Here is a 22,798-nt window from a genome sequence, read left to right as displayed (position 1 = left end):
ATAGCTGCCACACATTTTTGGAGGCATTTCCTTTTGGGGATAGAACTATTTTCTCTATCTTCTCTTCCTGCCTATGTAAACCCACTAAACCAGTATAACACTAGAGACCCAACAGAAGTCACAGCATGGCATTAGCAGCAGTTTCCTCAAACCTTTTCACATAACTAGATTACATGCATGTTATCTATTTGACCCAGATCAGTACGTGCTATTCAACAGCTCGCAGCCCCTCTTGCAGTCTTGCAGTTTCTATTTCTGGAGGGCACCTCTGGTTGCTGAAGGAGGGATATGCTGAGAACATACTAGATCAAATATCAAAATCCTGTTCAAGTTGCAAGGGCTTTTCCTTTCTTGTACCACTCCATGTTCTTAAACACATACAGGTGCACTAACTTGCAAGATTTGTTTAGACACCATGAATCTGAACAGGTCCCATGACACACTACTTTATTCTAAGGATTTAGGGGCCCGACATGGTATTATTTTATACCAGACCTGTCCAGCTATATAGGAACAGCCCTCCAGATATATGATCAGTGGAATCCATTATGGACCAAAGAGTTGCTTCTTTACATAAACACAAGCAGCAACGCAGGTACTTTATTTTTAAAGCAAGAATCACTAGGTCAAGTAAAGTAGTGACCATCTGGAGAAATGTTGGCATTTAGAAATGAACTTCTTGGTGTAAGGCTCAAAGTGTACCAGTGTCAACAAGATCAGACTTTATTGCCAAGGGATTATGTTAAGCCTCCCCCCTCTTTTAACCTTAACATTACAGCAGAGTTAGACAGCCCTACCCTCCAGTGCTTGTAGTACAGGCAAGCCTAGCTCAAACTCAAAGAAAGCATCTTTGGTTTGTTGTGCATGTTTCAAGAGAACAAAGTTTTGCCAGCTATCCTGGTAAAACAGAATGCATGTAATATAGCCATATTCTTGTACAGTAAACTTCCGATAATCCGACACCTTTAGGACCCAGGGGGTGCCAGATTATCAGATATGCCAGACTATCGGAAGGGGGGGAATAGGAGGAGCCTGGGATGGGGTGAGGGGGGATGCCACCCCAGACCCCTCCTAGCCCCCCCTCCCCTTCCGATAATCTGGCTCTGCTCCAGGCATCCTCAATTCAGCCGCTGCTGGTCAATTTCAGCAGCGGCTGAATCGGGGACGCCTGGGGCAAAGCAGCTGGGGTGCTGCCCAGTTGGTCCCATAGCGCCGCTCCTCAGCACTGCGGGACCAACCCAGCAGCACCCCAGCTGCTCTGCCCCAGGCGTTCCCAGAGCAGCTGGGGTGCTGCCGGTTTGGTCGAGCAGCCCCGAGGGGCAGTGCTACAGGACCAACCCGGAAGCACCCCAGCTGTTCTGCCCCCAGCTTCCATGATTCAGCTGCTGGTCAGTTTCAGCAGCAGCTTAATCGGGGAAGCTGGGCGCAGAGCAGCTCCGGTTGTCCGGCTGCCCGGAGCACTTCCAAGTTCCTGATGGTGCCGGACCATCAGGAGTGCCAGAGCATTGGATGCAGGACCAATGGAGTTTTACTGTAATTTGGATCTGCTTCATTCCCCTACACACAAACCCAATCTCACTTGTATGGTACAGTTTTCAGGTAGATTAATACATCAGGCACGAAGACTCTTTTTTTTTTTTTAATGTTGACTCTAATATAAAGACACAAGTACCTGTGCAGTCTGGCAGAGGTCTAACTATTCCTGTTTCCCCTCACAAGAACTTTGTTTCAACCCACAGTAATTCTCCAGAAGAGTGAAACACACTTTGGGGGAAGAGTGGAAATCTGACCGCTACACAAACTTTAAACTAGTTTAAAAACCACTCGCTGGATTGCAGACCACATGGTGTAGAATTATTCTCTATTTGAATTATTTGATATTGCTCAGAAAAAATCAGGTTTCCAAGTCTTTATATCAGGCTTGGGGAATTTTTTGGAGGTCAAGGGCCAATGACCCACAGGAAAAAAGAGTCAATCAGGGGCTGCATACAATGCACTCCCCCTCCCACCACCAGCATGGACTCCCCAACGCTGGCACATGCCCCGAGCTCAGGGGCTGGCTGCAGGCAAGCCAGAGACTGCATCCAGGCCCTGGGCCTTAGGTTCCCTACCCCTACCTTATACACTAGTGTTCTAGCAGTTCCCTTGGAGCACGCACCAAACCTAGGGATGTGAAGGACTAGTCAATTATCTGACAAGCATTTGCTTATTGAATAGTTGACAAGTCGCTCTCCCTGCACACCACACACACACACACACTTTGCTGTATCTTTCTGATAGCCACATGAAGGCAGCCTAAGTAGCAGCATCATTACACAAATATTCCAGGGTGTGTCTACACAGCAGGGCTGAACTTGAAATTGGGAGCATCTAGACAGCACTCTTCCTTTGACTTCCCTTATTCATTGTACAAGGAGCGTCACAGAAGTCAGAGTAAGAGTCCTCCAGCTTGACAGTATTTTGACATTATTTCTAAATAACTGCCTGCTATGTAGACACGGACTATGTTATTTAAAAATAATTTAATTCGCATCTACAGAGCAGGCAGTCATTTCCAAACAACGTTTGTGTAGACGTCTCCCCAGTAAGTAGTCATGTGAAGCACATAAGTTTTGATAAACAACACCAAAGAAACTTACATTTGTGGAGAATGAACCCTGCCCTTTTGTGTTGCTTATGCCTGGCCTCCCAGAACTAAACATACATGCATATAGTAGCTACTGAAAGAGGAACACCCACTTCTGATAAATTAAGGAAAGTTAACTGACCAGAGAGAGAAGTGGCTCTCGCAACATGGCTGGGGACCTACCTCTTATGTACTGCCAAAACCATATGTTCAGTTGATTTCAGAGAAGGAACTATAAAATGAAGCCACCATACTTCCAAATGGTCACATAATAAACCACATCTCTCCTGCCCCACCTTTTGCTCTGTATTGTTTTAACCCTTAATATCACTTACCAAATCAATCAGGTCACTGAGGTTTTTCTCTATCTGCTGTGGAGGCAGACGCCTCATTAAATCCAAGGCACAATCCAGCTGCTGGTCACTCTGGGGGGAAAAAGAAAGTTGGTCACTTGCAAGTAGGGCAGGAAAAGTCATGTTTCTTCATATGCTGAACGGAGACAATGCACCACAGCAAAGCAAAAAGAGGAGCAATTTAATTCCTGTGCATGACAATTCTAGTCTACATATGTCTAGAGGCTTTGGCACAAGTTTCAAAGAATGTGTCACCTTTTAACGACGTACATACATTTAAAATGGAATTTAGTAGCCTTTGGCTATACCAGACAACTAACTTGACTCACATGACACTGCATGAGTTTCCCAAGTACAAGGACTTACTGCTCCATTTCCCTTGCATTACCGAATAGGGCGCGCGTGCGCACACACACACACGGACCAATGGGAGCTTATTTTTGATGGTTCCTGTTCAGGTCTTTAGAATCAAGGATTTCTTCCAAGTGGCAGCTAACGCTACTGAAAGCTAACAAGACTTCCAACACCACATTAGGCAAGGATTTAAAAGGCAGGTCAGTGCCAAGTGTACAGCTGCCAGCCATCCACTGACAGCTTCCTATCTGAGTATAGACGGCACCTCTCAAGGCTTCTCTATAAGTCTAGTACACCTGTTCCTTTTAATCTTTTAGAAGATACTAATGTACAAAAATTGACCAAGGTGCAGCAAAATAACGTAAAAAGGGTTGCTTGATAGTTTAAGGGACGGTCTACACTACACACCAGTTCCCACTGCAGGTGCTTTTGCTTTTGAAATGAGCAGCAACTCAAGCAGTCCTCACTCGCCCCACTCTCTCTGCAGGGTCCTCCTTCCCCCTTGCTGTGTCTATGAGAGGAAGAAAGGGGCAGGGGACAGGAGCCAGCATGGTACAAGCTATATCCAGTGACAAACATCATTTTTGCTCATATTTTGGTTCAGTAGGTCATAATTCTACAGAAGGCTGACTTCATTTTTAATCAATCATTTGATGTGTCACTTACTTTGCTTAGTTTTAGTTCTCACTCTAATGCTTTGCCCAAACCTCAAAGTTCCCATTTTCAGCAAGAGTGGCTTGACTATTTACATAATTGAGTGAACTGTACTAGAGCCCCTACAAGGCCTTAGGGAGCCAAGGAGGGTTTCCTCTCTACTACTGTTACACCCCAGCAACTAGGAATGAAGACAGCTCCAAAGTTAGACAATTCCTGTGCACAGCAACAACAACAAAAAAGTTAAAGAATCACCTCTGTCCATAGCATTTACTATCAAAAGAAAAGCTAGTTTAGTGCTGCTTTTGTAAACCTCCAACAATCTTGCTGCATTTAGCTAAAATTGAAGCTGAGGTTGCTTTCTGAGGTACAAATTCAATTTCTAAAGAGCATTTCACCCACAGTGTTAACCTAATCAGTGCTTTTGAAAGTTTTACCCTAAAATCTAAGTCCCATTTTTAAAAAGCAACTGATATATATCAATAAATTCCACTAAAAGCCAATGGTAAGTACAGTATGTGAGAAGGAATGCTTCAAAGCTAACCCATTAGAGGAATTATGCCATTTTAGTTGACAAGTGGGAGACTGATACATTCATAATGAAGAACAAAATGTGTTTTAAGACTTCATACAATCAAGACTATGGCACAACAAGTCCAGTCAAACTAGGCTGCTATGTGGTTAACTGGCCAAGACAGATTGCCAGACAAGGATTCGAAAACCTCACAAAAGACCCTAAAGATACTACTGTTCTGTATTACTGCTGTTTACGGACTGCTTGAATTAGGCACCCAATTCCAATTAAAGTAAGTGGGATCTGGGCATTTAAATCCCTTTGGCTCTTGATAATCCCAGCCTCTACCTTCACTGAAAGAAAACCAAACTAAAAGAAATGAGGATTACATTCTAATGTTTTCCTCCTAAGGAAAGGGTGTTCCGTTAATGGAATAGTATTTTACTAACATTTATAAAACAAGTTTCACTAATGCAAAATGTAACAAATGCAAGGAGAATCTATTTGTGCACTTCATACTGGTTCTTTCAAATAGAATCTATGCTCAATCAAGATGAAACCTTGCATATTGGGAGATATTTGTAAATGTAGGTGGAAACTACATCTAAAATGAAGCAGATTTCATCTGCCATTACTGTATTTAAATTACAGGTATTAAGCTCTAGATCTACAAATTGCAAATATGATCCTCAGTTAAACCAAACCACTTGTTTTAAAGTAGCAACTCTAGGATAGGGATGTAAAATCCTGGATAATCAATTAACTGGTTAAACTGAGATTAACCACTTAACCAATAAAGCTGCCAGCGGGGGGAGGGAGAGAAGAGAGAGAGAGAGAGAAAATGGAGGGGTGCCTCTACTCCCAGCTTCTGGCTCCTACTCCAGCACCTTGTGCTGCTTCTACTCCTGCCCTCCCGCCCCTTATGGGAGCGGGCTGGAGCAGCCCAGAGTTGCTCCTGGGTATTGGTTAACTGGTATCCACTAAGCATCACTGAGTAAGGGTGACTCTTACCAGGTAACCATTACCCAATCACATCCCTACTCTGGGATTTAGTTTGCATGAAGTGCATCTGTTCAAAGAGCCTGATTTCTACTTCAAGTAATGAGAATATGGCAACTACACTGCAATGCTAGAGCATTTAGTGTTTTGACTAGATAGGTCTTAACTATGCAAATAATAGTCAAATATTTATAATCAACTCCAGCCACTACACTTCTCCGTTTCAAAAGAATTTGTTCAAAGAACAGGGATCTCCATAGCACACAGAAGAGATGCACATGGACAGTGGTCACTGCCCATCCCCTCAGCATTTAGGGGCAGGCTCTTGCTCTGCAGATAGCGAAACAACCAGAAAAAAAAAATCCAGGGGCCTAGTCTAAAGCATCCCACTACATTCAAAGAAGAAAAGATTAATTAAGGGTCCATTATGTTTTCTTGCAAACAACAAGAACAGTTTTATTTGGCTTTATGGTATGTAGATCCACACTTCACATAAGAGCAAGAAAAGCAACAAACACACACATCACCACTGGCATACAAGGTTTTCCCCAAGACTACGTGAGAGCTTTGTCTGTCTAAATAAAAGTCTAACAGGGCCTTCCTGCAAGGACTCGGGAAAAAAAAAAAAAAAAGACAATACAAGTGTTTCTAGGGCACAGAGGAAGCCTTGCAATGGCTGGGATGAAATCCTTCTCTACAGTTACACAGAATACAAATCTAAAGATAGGCAAATGGAAGTGATATTCATTCCAAATACTGTAATGGGTGTCTTGCTGTGACATTACAGCCCGGAAATCCACTTTATTCCTCTTTCTGTATGATAACAGTAATGAACTCATCAAGCCAGCTAGATGCTTCAGATCAGCAACTAAGAGGTTTCTACACTCCCCACCTCCTCCCATGTAAAGGCTATGTATACAGCTTCAATAGGTACTGTGGCCCACTTATGTGCATATCAGGGAGGAGTCCCTCCACCCATCAGGGCCAAGCCCTCACTGACACCTTCCACCTCGCTGTTCTGCTGAGTGCCTTGAGCTTGTCACCTAGCAGCTTAGCCCTAAGTCACTCACCCAACAGCTTGTGAGGTGCACCAGGCTGTTGGGAGTGACTAGGGCAAAGCTGCTAGGTGACAAGTTCAAGGTACTCAGCGGACTTGTGAAATGGAGGGGGACAGTGAGGGCTTGGCTCTGCTGACTCCCCAGGTTGGCAGTGTTTAACACAGGGATGGGCAATAATTTCATGAGGACCACTTCAAGATTTTTCAAAGTGGTCAAGAGCCACACTTTTCTATGGAGGGGCTGCGGGGTCTGGGACAGTGGGAGGGTGCATAAGGGAACCCTTGCCCTATAGCAACCCTTGCCCTCTGCCTATTGCCCAGTGGCTCTACTTCACCCTCTGCTGCCTGCCAGGCATGCTGGGATCCCCCAGTCTTGGCAGAGTGGCAGCTGGTGCCCCCTGTTTTGTGTATAGTTTGGATGAAGGGAGAGGGTAACAATGGCCATCTCCTCACCCCAAACTCTGTGCATGGTACCACAACTGGGACTGGCCCAGTTTGGGAACCCATGGACTAGAGGACTCCTTTTCATCATTACAGATGGGTCCATGTTCACAGCTCAACAGTGGAATCTACTATAGCTGACAGAGCCGTCTGGTTTGGCTCTTTCGTTCTCCAAATTTAAAGAAATCAATTCCTTTTCCCCTCCTAACCTCTCAATCCCCAGAGGAAGATACTGTTTAGATGGCCTACAAATACCCAACTCCAGCAGGCAACTCCTGGCAGGGGATCCATCTAAGCAAGTATTGTCTTTACCTCCCACTCTCTCATGTCAAGGGAGGAAAAGTGGCACATGGTTGCAAGGTCATGCTCCTTACTTAAGGATCGTGGGAACGCTTAGGGAAGAGCCTTCTTCCTTCTCTGCCAGCTGGAATTGTTTAATGAGAGGCTGGAAAACTAGGGAGAGGCCACACTAAATACCATTGCTAGAGAAGGAAATACTGAAATCAGCACTTTATCCAATATACAGTGTGACTGAATTTTGAAGAGTAATGTCCATACTGTCTGCAATTTGTGGATTAGAAATAAGGATCTAGACGAGGGATGTGAAGAGGTAACCAGTTACACAGTAACCATTACCCTTACTGGGAAATGCGTAACTGGTGCTCAACAGCAGCTCACCACGGGCATAGGGCTGCTCCAGCCCTGGGCCCACTGTGCTGTGGGCCACTGTCTGTGAACCTGGGAGCCCCAGAAACAGGGGGTAACCCCACGCCTGCAGGATCCTGCTTCATCATTTAACTGACTGAACAGGATTTTAAATCCTTAGTCTGGACTCATCTGTTTGACAGCAATGAATTAAACAAAGTTTATTGCAGATGTGTGTATATTTAAGTGCAGGGATTCTCAAGGAAGAAAGAGCAGGATAGCAAAAATGGTTATGGGCATAGACACAAAAGCTATCAATTATCCAATGCTGATTTGAATACAGTTTGTTCAGTGGACAGATCTGCTTTTCTGCAAATTAAAGAGTGGAAGTAACGCAACAAAGCAGTTAAAGGATCCAGTTAAAGGATCCAGTTGAAGTTATTCCACTTGTTTATTTAAGACAAATGATGCAGTTTTTGGATATACAAGACTCATTCCCTTACATTTAGATGCTTTGCCAGCAGACTTAATAAAAATTACAGGACTTGTTGCAAGTGTTTATGCTGTCAACATTCCTGCTCTTAGGAACAGAAGGAAGTGCCTCCCTTAACATCACCACTTTAGAAACCAAGCGTTTCTGGAACAAACAGCAGGATGTTCATGTGTGTCTTACATGTACGCAGATTCCTGAGAAGTAATAGCATTTGTCACAAAACCCCAAAACTGTCATCCTTCTGAAGTCTCAAGAAAAATTTTTTTCAAACAAGACTGACATGTAAAGGAGGAGATAAAGAACTGATACATGTTCATTAAGATGTCTGATCCAAATCGGTGTCAGGTTAAATTTTGTTTAATCAACTAGTCGATGGATTTTCCATCAACTAGTTGATAAGCAGGGGAACCGTAGTAGGGCTAGCTCCTACCTCAGGAGCTAACCCTGCTGCGGCTCTCCTTTTTATACATATTAAGAGCCAGCCGGCTCCTAATACATTTAAAGGCTAAAGCACAGTGATGGGGACCTAGCACGAGTCGGGCCTGCTGATTCCTGGCTCATGCCTAGTCCTCACTAATCCCTGTACCAGCTCCTGCTCCTCCACCCTTGTTGCCTCTAATAGGGGCGGGGGAGTGAGGAGGACCGGAGCGGCTAGTCGACCGATAAACTTTTGCTTATCAGATAGTCAACTAGTTGCTTACATTCCTAGGTCATAACCCCTCTTCAAATACCCCTCCAATACATTATGGCCCCAGAGAGAACCTCAAAATATAGCACTTTTGAAATGGATATCAAAATGCTCCGGGACCATTTTTCAGATGTTACTAATCTGCTGTTAACTCTGACAAGCACAAGCAGGTTTTTCAAGGGGGTAAACTAAATAGGCAGGGTTTGTAGAGCCCCCACTTAGTTTCAGAGCTCCACTCCAATTAAAGCGTGCAGGGAGCAAGTAAACAGCCTGTTTGTATAGAGAGATACACAAAACATGCAATACTATAAGTGGTAGTGGTACATGTACCCTCCAAATGGTGAGACAAATGCCTACACTATGCCTTTTTACATTGTATTTTCACATTCGTAAGTGAGTCTAAGGGCTCCTCATGGACATCATAAGGGAAAGATCTTCACCACCTCTGTTTAAAGGGGAGTATGGTATTATAGTGGTCCACAGAAAGGCATGCAGCAGTCTGATTATGTGTTTAGATTCCATAAACTCTACCCCTTTTCAAACAAGCTTATTTCCATACTTTCCATCTTCCCTGGATTCCATTTTTACTTTAAATTATGTGGTTCCTGTTGCGAAATCTGTATCTTAAAGATTGTTTAAGAAACCTAAAGAACTCATCTCTATAATATCTTACTCAATACTCATTAGAAACTGCACCTCTTTCCCCAGAAGTGGGAGCTGCAGGTTGAGTGTTGAGGTTTCAGGAATTAAATGGGTTTAGTGTTTCCTGGATGAAGTACAAATAGCAGAATACTGCCTCAAGGCAAGTAATAAAGCCTGTGGGGGAGAAGGGGATGCAGAGAAATTTTAAATTAGTTTTATTACAATTCAAATCACTTAAGTATTTGGCAATCCTAGGAACCTCAAAGATATTGAGACGTTATCTTAGATTAAAGCTCCTTTAATAAGTTTCCAGTAAAGATGTTTTGCTATCTAGGATCTTCTCTTGAGCATCTGTTTTAAGTTCTGTCTTACAGAAGAGAAAGCCAATGATAAATTTAAGGTATGTGTAGTTGAAGTTTATTCAGTTTCCTTCTCCTGTATTTGGTACTCTTTTCAGTCTTCCCTTTTCACCCGGCTTATTTCCAGACTAGAAGCCCTCTGCCAAGACACACAATATTAGAAGGCACATTTCTGAAGCCTACTTAATTGCAATGTCTGCTAAACTATATTGTTACATTCAGAAATACCATTCACTCGGTGTGCTAGTATTTATTCCATCATTAGGGCCATTGGCACATACCAAAATAAATAAATAAGGATGAAGCCTGTGCAGATTGCACTGTGCAAAAAGCATTATAGAATCAGAACTGGAAGGTCCAGTCTGGCAGGACCAAGTACCATCTAGACCAGTGTTTCTCAACTTTTTTTTAAAAATTTTTATATATATATATATATATATATATATATATATATATATATATATATATATATACACACATACATACACACACACACACACACACACACACACACCCTTTTCTTATAAGTACTCCCAGTACCTACTGTTTTCAGACAATTAACTTAACTGTAGCCAGGTGGGTGATGAAATTTTTGGGTGTAAAAAGTACAAAAATAAAATAGTTAAAAAAAAATCAGTTCTCTCCAAATTTCAGTTGTATTGATGTACCTTCCACCCCCGACTTCTCTTGAGTACCCCTAAGAGAAACACTGATGTAGACCATCCCTGACAGGCATTTGTCTAACCTGCTCTTAAATATCTCCAGTAATGGAGATTCGACAGCCTCCCTATGCAATTTATCCAGTGCCTAACCACCCTGACAGGAAGTTTTTTCCCCCCAAATGTCTAACCTAAAATCTTCCTGGCTAAAATTTAAGCCAATTGCTTGTCCTATCCTCAAAAGTCAAGGAGAACAATTTTTCTTCCTCCTCCTTGTAACAACCTTTTAGGCACTGGAAAAGCCACTATCATGTCCCTTCTCAGTCTTCAGATTAAATGAACCCAATTATTTCCATCTTCCCTTATTGAACATGTTTTCTAGACCTTTAATGATTTTTGTTGCTCTTCCCGTGACCCTCTCCAATTTCTCCACATCCTTCCTGAAAGATGGTACCCAGAATTGAATAAATTACTCCAGTTAAGGCCTAAACAGTGCATAGTAGAGCAGAAGAATTACTTGTGTTGTGAACAAGACACTCCTGTTAGAGTATTATTTTTGGGATACCTTTTTTTGCACAACACTGTCACCGTTAACTCATATTTAGCATGTAATCTACTGAGTCCTAGATACCTTTCCACAATAATTTGAGGAAATCATTTACCATTTTGCATGTGTAATGGATTGTTTCTTCCTAAATGTAGTATTCTGCATTTGTCTTTATTGAATTGTCATATTTACCTCAGTCCATTTTGGGGAACTATAACCTTATCTTCCAAAGCACTTGCAATCCCTCCCAGATAGATACTAACAGCCAACTATAAGCATGTTTTCTTTGTCATTAGCTAGATAATCGAAGCTATTAGCCCACCCCGGTTTAATAATTTTGGGGGGGGCCACACCAATATTTTGGGAAGTGGTCAAAGGCCACACTCTTCCATGGTATTAATGGAGGGGGTGCAGAGTCTGGGTTGGAGGTTGGGTGCAGAAGGGAGCCTGGGGAATTGGGGTGCAGGAGGGAGAATGGAGTCTAGGTGAAGGAGGCAGTTGTGACCTAGGGCAGGGGACTGGGGTGTAGGGATGTGACCAAGGGTAGCATCTGAATCTTTCCCCCTCTCCTCAGGACTCAGACAAAGTATCTCACAGCCACATTTCTGAATGGCATGCGGGGCAAGCAGGGGAGCCTGCCTGGGGCTCCCCACTGCCTCCATAGCCTGGATGCAGTCCTCAAGACATATTTTGCTCAGGCCTGCATTAAAAAGAACTAGTTCCAGAACTGACCCCCCTGCTGATTATGCCCTTCCAGCATGACGGAGCCATTGATAACTACTCTGGGAAAGGTTATACAATCAGTTATGCATCCACCTACTAGCTCTATCTATAATTCCCTAATTTGTTAATGAATTCATGTGAGACTATATCAAATGTCTTACTAAAGGCTACATATAACCACATCTACTGCTTCCCCCCCATCCAAAAACAAATCTTAGATTGGTTTGAGAACATTTGTTCTTGACAAATCCAGGATGACTTACTTATCACCTTATTTTCCAGGTGTTCCCAACAGGGATGTTAAGGTATAGTTATTTGTTAATCCTAATGACCACATGCAACTTCCCTACCCTTGTTGCCTATAGAATCAGAGCTGGGAGAGACCTCAGGAGGTCATCAAGTCCAGCCCCCTGCCCAAAGCAGGACCAATCCCAACTATGTATCAGAGGCAGCAAGGGGGAAGGAGACAGGAGCTGGTGGGTACTAATTCAGTGGTTACATGTTCACAAAAATAAAGGATTGCTAATAATTAAGGAATTCATTTTGCAAACTAAGGTTATTTGCTCCATTATCTTTCCTGATACAGATTTTAAGCTGATTGGACTGTAGCTTCCTGAGTTGGACTTATTTCCCTTTTTATACATGGGCATTATGATATTCAGGAATACTGAAAGGGTCTCTCCCATCTTCCATGACTTACTGGTTTCCTTGATTTTTTTCCAAGGATTTTTGCCCTCAACAGCAATTTGACCAGCACCAGCTTATGATATTTGGCAAGGTTACAGTAAGTTGCTTGTATCCCAGAATCAGCAAAAGTTACCCAAGATCAAACAACTCTGAGTGAGTAAACTCCAACTAACACAGCTGTTCATGCTTTGCAGCACCAAGATTTGCATTGGCAGCCTGCCAAGCATGAACTGTATACCTAATTTGCATTATAGTTTACATAGTTTTAAGTCAGAGACAAATGCAAGTATTTGTAGAGCCAAGACATGCACCTGCAGACATCAAAGCCTGAGTATCAATGACAAAACAGAAATCAGCTTATTGAATTGTCTGGTTTAGCTTTTAGGTGGTCACTCAGTATGGAATGTAGACTTCAGTTGCTTCTGTAAAGAAATGAAAGCATTTCAGTTGCAGAAGACCGTTTAATGTTTCCAAAGAGAATTGCACAAATGACAACAGCAGCACCTCAGATTAAGAATACCTTGAGAACAAAAGTTGTTCATAATACAGAATAAGTCATTATGGTTGTTTTAAAAAATTTACAACTGGACACTGGCTTAATACAGCTTTGAAAACGTATGTATAGTAAACACTACTGGTTAACTAATAATTTAAATGAAACAAGCACAGAAACACTTCTTACATTGATCTCATTTTATTAGTTTTCCCCTTTTTAGTGGCTTGCAAATAAGTACTTCTGGTTCCAAATGAGGTTTGTAGCTGACTACGGTGCTCATAACTCCGAGTTCTGAACCGACGAGTTTCTATATGGTATTCATTTTGTAGAAGATATTACATGTTTCATTCACAAGATTTGGAGACTACAGGCAGTCCCCGACTTACGCGGATCCGCACTTACGTCGGATACGCACAGGGCTCTCTTGCCCCGGAGCTCACAGGCAGCGGTCAGCCACCTCGAGCTCCGGGGCGAGAAAAGCTGCTCCCGGTGCCCCTTTGCTCTGGCAAAGCCTCAGAAGCGGGGGACCCCGCCGCTGCTGCGGGTTCGCTCGCGGTGTCCCTGGTCTGCTGGGGACCGTCTCCAGCAGACCAGGGGCACCGGGAGCAAAGCGGTCCGGTGCCAGAGCAAAGCCTCAGAGGCGAGGCACCCCTCCCCCCCGCTTTGCTCCCCGTGTCCCTGGTCTGCTGGGGGGGGCGCAGCTAGTGTGCCCCCCCCCCAGCAGACCAGGCTTTTGTTGTGGACCCTGGGGCAGAGCAGCTGGGGCGCTGCCGGTTGGTCCCGCAGCGCCGCTCTGGGCACTACTGGACCAACCCGGCAGCACCCCAACTGCTCTGCCCCAGGAGTCCTGATTCAGCCGCCGCTGGTCAGTTTCAGCAGCAGCTGAATCAGGACTCCTGGGGCAGAGCAGCTGGGGTGCTGCTGGGTTGGTCCAGTAGCACCGAGGAGCGGTGCTACTGGAGCAACCCAGCAGCACCCCAGCTGCTCTGCCCCAGACGTCCCCAAGTCAGCCGTTGCTCAAACTGACCAGCGCTGACTACAGGAAGCCCAAGGCAGAGTTGCTCTGCCCCGGGCTTCTTGGAATCAGCTGGGGTATGTCTACACTACAGAGTTAGTTCGAATTAGTTAATTCGAACTAAGCTAATTCGAACTAACGCGTCTAGAACTAAAAACTAGTTCGAATTAGCGTTTTGCTAATTCGAACTAGCATGTCCACATTGAGTGGACCCTGAACAGGGCTTAAGGATGGCCGGAAGCAGTGCTGGCAGGGCATCAGAGGAGGACTTAGAGCGTGGAGATGCTGTCTCAGGCTAGCCGAGGGCTGTGCTTAAAGGGACCCGACCCCCACCCCGGACAGACAGTTCTCAGGGGTGCCCTGCTTGAAAACCAGTCCTAGCTTGGAGTGCCCACACTGGGCACATCACAGCACTCAGCCATCAGACCGGCTGCACTTGCCGCAGGCTGCCATCTGGGGAGAGGGGGCAATTGGGGGGCTGCAGGAGAGCTTCCACCCCCGGAAGCCTGCAGAGCCAGCCCAGTCCTCCCCATCGGGGGCTTGTACCCCATTCCTCCCACTTCCCCTCTCCCACCTCCTTTTCCCAGTCTCCCCCAGTTTTGTTCAATAAAGACAGAGTCAATGTTGGAAGAAACGTTATCTTTATTTTGTACATCAATAAGAAGGGGGGCTAGGGAAGGGTAAGAGAAAGGCTGGGAGAGGGGAGGGCAACTAACATGATCAGGGGTTGGGAACAGGTCCCAGATGAAGAGAGGCTACAGAGACTGGGACTGTTCAGCTTAGAAAAGAGGAGATGGAGCGGGGACAGGATAGAGGTCTCTAAAAGCAGGGGTTGGGTGGTGAGGGTGCATTCAGAAAAGTTCTTCATGAGTTCCCATAAAGAAGGACTAGAGGACACCAAAGGAAAGGAATGGGTAGCAGGCTTCAAACTAGTAAGAGAAAGTTGTTGTTCACAAAGCAAAGAGTCAACCTGTGGAACTCCTTGCTGCAGGAGGCTGTGAAGGCTACAACTGGAACAGAGTTTAAAGGGAAGTGAGATCAAGTCATGAAGGTTGGGTCCATGGAGTAGTCTTAGCCAGGGGGTAGGAGTGGTGTCCCTGCCCAAAGTTTGTGGAAGGCTGGAGAGGGATGGCACGAGACAAATGGCTTGGTCACTGTCTTCGGTCCATCCCCTCCAGGGTCCCTAGGATTGGCCGCTGTTGGCAGACAGGCTACTGGGCTAGATGGACCTTTGGTCTGACCCAGGACGGCCATTGTAAGCTCAGGGCTCAGGGTCGGGGGGTCTCAGTGGACCCCCTTGATTTTCATGCACACCTGCTCCTGGGTGGCCAGGCTGGCAGCTCTCCTGCCCTAGACGGCCACTTTCCTGTGCCTAGTGTGGAGATCGTGGACAAGGTCCACGATGTCCGCACTAGCCCAGGAAGGTGCCCGCCTCTTGCGGTCCAGGGCAAGCTCCCGGGAGCCGCCAGCCTGGTCCCGGGAAGAGGGGGTGGGCTGGGGGACATCGGGTGGGTGGCTCTGTGCTGTGCCAGGTGCAGGGTCTGCTGGCTGGGTGCTGGCAGGCGTGCACCTGGCACGGGCATTGTAGCCAGCCCGTGCCCCTTTAAGGGATCCGGGGCCGGAAGGGGGGCATAGAGTTTCCCTGGTGTTGGCCAGAGTGGCCACCAGGGAAACCTGGGGAGGGCTAGCCTCCCACTAGTTCGAATTAAGGGGCTACACACTCCTTAATTCGAACTAGTAAGTTCGAACTAGGCTTAATCCTCGTAAAATGAGGTTTTCCTAGTTCGAACTAAGCGCTCCGCTAGTTCGATTCAAATTCGAACTAGCGGAGCGCTAGTGTAGCGGCTATGAATGTTAGTTCGAACTAACATCCGTTAGTTCCAACTAACATCCGTTAGTTCCAACTAACATCCGTTAGTTCCAACTAACATCCGTTAGTTCCAACTAACATCCGTTAGTTCCAACTAACATCCGTTAGTTCCAACTAACATCCGTTAGTTCCAACTAACATCCGTTAGTTCCAACTAACATCCGTTAGTTCCAACTAACATTGTAGTGTAGACATACCCCTGCTGATCAGTTTCAGCAGCAGCTGACTTGGGGTTCTTAAGTTGAATCTATATGTAAGTCAGAACTGGCGGTCAGTCTCAGCAGCGGCTGAATCTGGACGCCAGTTCCGACTTACATACAGATTCAACTTAAGAACAAACCTACAGTCCCTATCTTGAACGTAACCCGGGGACTGCCTGTAGTCCACTGCAAATCAGGATTAGTTGAGCTTTGATCTGTGCCTCTTCAGTTTCAGAAACTAGAGATTTACGGATAGCTTTATATTTTGTCCCTTTGACAAACTAATCTTTTATTTAGAGAATCCTAGTCATTTTGCTCCTGAAGAAGCTGAAAGGTTACAGTCAGCAAACAGACATGCCACCATTGGGGAGGCAAAAAGATACCTACCCCCATAAACTGCACTGCACTGGTTTATGTAACTCTACTTTCATAAATCCTACCAGCTAGGCTACATTATTGCTGAGCATGAAGAGCATTAGTCTATTCAAAAACAAACAAAACAGAACTAAAACTATTCTGGTTTTCTCTAGTCTACATCCAAGTAAAAAGCCTCCAGGCTGGGTATACTCTAACAGAGAAGGGTTACCTATGTCAGTGCTAAACCATAGGCTTTCCCCTAATTTAATCCTTTCTGGTAAACCAGCCTCTTGCAGAGTTCTAATTTTCTAAGACTTGACCAAAAAAAAAAAAAAAAAAAAAAAAGGTGATATGACACTCCTAAGCTAGGCACCACGGTAACTCATGGGCAAGGCAGAGAATACTGCTTTAGGAGATCTTTGGATGACATGGAATGACAAATAGTTTGGATTTTACTTAAAGTCAGCTGCTTTCTGAAATGAAACTCGCTAACTATTTGGCTGCACATCTACCCTCCATGTGGATACACTTGGTATGTCAGCAAACTGGTTTCAATGGAATATCAATTCACCATTTGCAACCTTGCTTAAGGTACTTAGATACCAATGAAGTATTCATAATTATAAAATTTTGAACAATTACAGGAAGCTAAGATACAAATTGCACCTCATTCAAAATCAGCTAGTTGCACAAACATCGTGAGGCAGAAAATTCATTTGAACATATATGACCAGGGCTTGACAAACGGCAGCAAAACCTACTCGCCAGCCCCGCACTGCGCATGTGCAAGATCCGCATTGCTCATGCGCGCGCCACCGGTGACTGGGGTGACCGGCTGAAATCTACTCATCAGGGGCAAGTAGATTCAGTGATTTGTCTAGCCCTGTATATGACCACGAGACACCAGTAACCACACTTAGCAAAATGACAGTATTGCAGTTTTATCATCTTGTTAAAGGTTAAAATTTAACAGTTTTAAAATGCTCCTTCTGAAGAGTTTCTAGAAGTTGTCTTACATGCGTTCCACAAGCACCTCAACTTCCCTTCCCGCCCCCCCCCCCCCCCCAAAAACCCACCTATGTTTGTCAGACTAGTTATGCCACTGGTCTCATTCTCCTACCGTAAAAACAATTTCAGCCCAAGGAATGTTCACCATCATTTCTGCACAATAAATATTCTAAGCATGTTAAGGACTAGTCAACTATCCAATAAGCAAATCCTTATTGGATAGTCAGTCGACTAGTCAATTCCCCTCTCCCCATGCTGCCTATCAGAGAGGCAGAGGTGTGGGGGGCAGGGGAAGGAAAGAAAGGGTACCTTAAAGCAGCAGCGCTGCATAGCTGATCAGCTGTACAGCGCTACCATTTTGAAACCCCAAGGCAGCATTTCAAAGGGGCAGCCACCGCACAGCTGATCCCCAGTTCAGCTGTGCGGCGCTGCCCCTTTGAAATTCTGAAGCAACATTCAAAGGGGCAGTGCCATGAAGCCTGGGTCAGCTGGAGACTCCGCAGCTGACCCTGGGTTCTGGGCAAATGTTGTGTGGAGCCCAGGGTCAGCTGGGAAGTCTCCCATTGACCCCAGGCTCCATGAGGGCTCTGTGGCTTTGAAATGCATTTCCCGCTGGCCCCAGGCTGTACATGGAGTTCCATATTCCTCCTTTGAAATGTACAAGACCCCCAGCAGAAGTGCCTATCGACTAGTCGATGGAAATGCCATTGACTAGTCAATTAACTGCAATTTAAATGCCATTGACTAGTCAATTAACTGCAATTTAACAAGTTGAAAGTTCTCTAGGCCAGGCTGCTGGCCCTTGACTTCCTTCATCTAGGTCAGCAGTGGCCAACCTGTGGCTCACGAGCCTCATGCGGCTCTTCCCCCTCTCCCCTACCCTCCCCATCAGCGTGGCTTGCTAAGCCACCTCCGCACCTCTAAGAACAGCCCCCACCTCCCAGCTCCCCTGTGCTCACCAGGGAAGGGGAGCCGTCCAGTGCTTCCAATACGGTGGCAGCCAACAGGAGCCTCCTGAGGCCAAAAAGCATGGAAACACGTTTCTCATAGGGGCAGGCTTTTTCTGGCGCTTTGCTCTACAACTCTGCCCCAACTCTTCGCGCTGGATCCACTAATAATCTTGGCTCTTCATCTGGAACAGGGTTGATCACCCCGATCTAGGTGGCGAAGGTGGTTTTTGTTATCAGCATAGATGCTTGTGACTACGCTCAGTAATGCATGTATTTAGAGCAATATGCTGTTTCCTCTAGATTTAAGTCCCACCTATAATATGTAAGTGGGAGTGCCAAACAGCCACTTGAAGGATTTCAGATGAAAGATACAATTGTTGGACCGCAAGTTCTAAGAATAAAGTTCCAAGTTCCATGCTTGAAAGCAACTTTTCAATTCCTAAAGGTAAAGGAGATAACCTGGAACCAGTGTCCTAAAGTATACTGCTGTCTACTTAGGGTCCCACTTTACTGAAACTTCTTAGGAGAAGCAATCCATTGATAGATTAGCAGGATCTCTGAGACAAGGTTATATTTAAAAAACAACAAAAAACACCCACCCACACATGTAGTTTGACATTACCTGGAACACTGGGATTGCCATTAGCAGCTTCCTCTGGACACAGGTCTAGATATAGGCACAGACATTACACCAGTCTCCTCAGCCAGTGTATCAGACAAAGACTGAGATTTGGTGCTTTTGATTCCCCACTAACTATCAGATGGAATACTCATATTGATATGAACAGTGAGAAGATGTGTTTGAAAGGCTTCATTCTTCAAGAGGAGCTACAGGAAATTGCAAGCTTGCTCCAAGAGCCCTCATCTGGGAGACCAATCCTCCTGCTCAGAGGAGAGGAAGTGGCTCAGATTTCACAGTCCTCAGTGTGCTAATGGGACTCAATACTATCACTATTTCAAACTGACAGTGCTGTCTAGATTGAATTAGCTTAGACAAGGCAAAGGTAAGGACGACTAATGTGACAAAGATAGTTGTTCCTTCAGTTAACCTCAGTCAAATGTGCTCACAGTGGTATAGGAGTTTACTATCTAGGGGTTCTACTAGATCCTGAATGGTTTCTTCCTAGCAAAATGCAGCATCCAAATCTCCATCACTGTTTGGTAGATTAGTCTTTAAGAGATGTGGCTCCCACAAGTCAGGCCTTGTTAACTTCAGATTGGATTAATGCAGTGCACTAAGACATACAGCAACAGCTACTTGTAAGATGCAGGCAGCTAGGGCACTTGGTGGAGTCCCAAGCATAGAGACTGTTAGCTTGATTTTTCACCAGAAAAGTGTTTGCATTGATGTGATAAGTAATTTGAGTTCCATATTGGGAGATACCACTCTCCTTGTAGTTCAACTCATTCTGGATAACTAAATCCCTAGATCAAAAAGTCTGAGGCAGAGCATTTGACTCTGGAATTAATATCCTGTCTTGAACACTGAGAATGCAAGGCTTTTTTTGAGGTAGGTTAAGAATTAGGGGGGTTAAATCTGTGTTTGGGTCTTTCAGCATCATTTACTTAACTTGACACATTGCCTATTTAAGTAGTGTTAACAGGCATAGAAGTAAATGTATTCAATATCTACTATGGACAGTGTGTTTGGTACCTCATTACTATTACTTAAAGGAATGAAATTAAGAGTGAGAACACTTTGGTCTAGTCTTCCAACTATCTGCCAATATTTTAATTTATACAAGTTCAGTGGGAGGTCTCAATTGCCCGTCCAGTCAAAGCTGAGGAGTGTACAGAAGGGAAGATGAGAAAAGCAAACCTAAATTCCCGCATTGCAGTCACACATGGACTGAATGTATGTATGGGGAAAAAAGTTATTTCTCTTATCCTTTTCATAGTCACTATGATTTCTGCGCCAATGTTTATCTTTGGAATAATAGAACACTTATTTATAAAAACTTGCCATTAAACAGGACAATGTAATTTAATTGCTGTCATCTCAGAGCCAAGAAGAGTCCTATAAACAGTAAAACTTTTTTCTTTTGGGGGGGGGGGGGGGGGGGGGAGGGGAAATAACCATTGCCCAATAAGTACAGCATGGCTACGTCTACATTGGACCCTTTTCCGGAAGGGGCATGTTAATTTCACGAGTCGTAATAGGGAAATCCCGCGGGGGATTTAAATATCCCCCGCGGCATTTAAATAAAAATGTCCGCCGCTTTTTTCCGGCTTTTAGAAAAGCCGGAAAAGAGCGTCTACACTGGCCCCGATCCTCCGGAAAAAGCGCCCTTTTCCGGAGGATCTTATTCCTACTTCAAAGTTTCAGAAGGAATAAGATCCTCCGGAAAAGGGCGCTTTTTCCGGAGGATCGGGGCCAGTGTAGACGCTCTTTTCCGGCTTTTCTAAAAGCTGGAAAAAAGCGGCGGACATTTTTATTTAAATGCCACGGGGGATATTTAAATCCCCCGCGGATTTCCCTATTACGACTCGTGAAATTAACATGCCCCTTCCGGAAAAGGGGCCAATGTAGACGTAGCCCATGAGATTAATACTTACATGCAATTAACACTGAAAATTTTTAAAACAAAAATGACATTTTCCTTCATGCAGCGCATAGTCAGCCTGTGGAACTCCTCACCAGAGGATGTTGTGAACACCAGGACTTTAACAGGATTCAAAAAAGAGAACTAGATAAATTCAAAGGGGTTAGGTCCACCAACGAGTATTAGCCAGGATGGGTAGAAATGGTGTCCCTAGTCTTTGTTTGTCAAAGACTGGAACTGGATGACAGGAGAGGGATCACGTAATGATTACCTGTTCTGTTCAGTCCCTCTGGGGCATCTGGCATTGGCCATTGTCAAAAGATAGGATTCTGGGCTAGATGGACTTTTGATCTGACCCAATATGGCCATTCCTATGATTTAAGTTTTAGGGTTTTTTTAAATGCACCGATTTAAAAATAAAAATAAATAAATAAATCCGGCCTAAAAATTTCTAGAACTATTTTGAAAACATGTGCTAGTCATAAATTTTAATTGAAAATTGCGACAATGTGCTGATTTTGTAAGATACAAAATTCATTACTTTGTACTAGTAAAAGAGACTGCTACAGATAAACAAAAACAGAGCAAAAAAGATTAAGCCACTGATCCACCAAATGCTTAAGCAGATAAACAGTTGTACTTCTATAAGCAGTTCCGTCAACTTTCTGAGAAGTTACTGATTTAATTCTCCTGCACCCACACCCCCTACTCCAATAGAGCAAGATTAAGATAAACGGGCCACCACACAGTTTTACAATTTCAGCACCATTTATGGACAAACGGAGACCTGATAGAAGCACATTGACCTATCTGAGGGACTTCACATGACACTATCTACAGCTCAATTTATCCTAGGAATGCACATCAGAATACTAGGCTTTACTCATCTTAATTATGCAACTGCTGTAGCCAGTGCATTAACCAGGTTGCTCACACTTCTCTTTTTGCTCTTAAAATCCTCTTTCTGCAAACTATCAAGCTGCTTCCCTTCTCCCCTCCCCCTGCATCATAACAAAGCAGGCAGACATTTTGGCAAGACAGCCTGTGGAGTTTATGCACTCAATCCAGAAGAGGAAACGGTTTGCATAATCACCTTGCTGACCCTGTCACCCCTTGCTTGAACCTTTTATTGCTTTCCTCTCACTCTGTAGCTGTTAACTTCAATCTTCCACACACATCCCAACTTCAATCTTCCACACACATCCCAAAGAAATACCTCTGGATTCTCCCTCCACTTTTTTGAACTTTCCATGCTTCTTCCATGTTCACTGAACAATTGTTCATTTCTGTCCATCAAGCACTCATCCTTTCTAATTTCTGATTACAACTCACTTCTTCTAGGAATCCTTTGCATTCACTTAACTGTTGCCCTATACCTGTTTATCAAAATGTAAGATCTTAGGGCACAGAATTAGGATATAAAAGGTTATTGGTAAGCCTCACCCTTAACAGGTCAGGCTTACCAGTTCACAGGTATGGGCTGGAGCAGCTCCCTGCCTGCCCCAGGTAGAGAGCTACTCTAGCCCCACATGGCCTGTCAGAGAAGCCTCTGTCCGTGGGCCTGGCCATCCCTGTCACAGGTTACACTAGGGGTGGGGAATAATTGGGGGGGGGGGGGGGTGAAAGGAGAACACCAAGATTTTGGAAAGGTGTCAAGGGCTGCACTTTCCTAGAGAGGAGGTGCGTGGTCTAGGATGGAGGTTGAGTGCAGAGGGCACACAGGGTAAGGGTGCAGGAGATGTGAGGTCTGGAGAGGGAGTTTGAGTGAAGGAGGGGGTTGTGACCTCAGTAAGGAGACGGGGGTGTAAGGTCAGGTAATATGGGTGCAAGGGAGGATTCTGGCCAGGGGGAGGGGCTTTAGGACAGGGTGCAAAGTGTGGGAAAGAATTGTGACCCGGGAGAAGAGTACAGGTATTGA

The 22,798-nt window shown here is 44.7% G+C and overlaps 1 protein-coding gene across 3 annotated transcripts in view; it reads right to left on the bottom strand.

The window, feature by feature from the left end:
- CAPZB (capping actin protein of muscle Z-line subunit beta) overlaps nt 1–22,798 on the bottom strand; it is a 130,888-nt gene that overhangs the window by 92,184 nt on the left and 15,906 nt on the right. For all 3 annotated transcript variants that reach the window (XM_006115053.5, XM_075906480.2, XM_075906481.2), the window contains exon 2: nt 2,962–3,051. In XM_006115053.5, coding sequence (XP_006115115.1) covers nt 2,962–3,051 — 90 coding nt within the window. The remainder of the gene's footprint in view (nt 1–2,961; nt 3,052–22,798) is intronic.

The sequence above is a fragment of the Pelodiscus sinensis genome, chromosome 24, assembly GCF_052426305.1.
Source record: "Pelodiscus sinensis isolate ZL-2025 chromosome 24, ASM5242630v1, whole genome shotgun sequence".
In the NCBI taxonomy this organism is placed as follows: domain Eukaryota; kingdom Metazoa; phylum Chordata; order Testudines; family Trionychidae; genus Pelodiscus; species Pelodiscus sinensis.
This window is presented reverse-complemented; position numbering and strand designations above follow the sequence as displayed.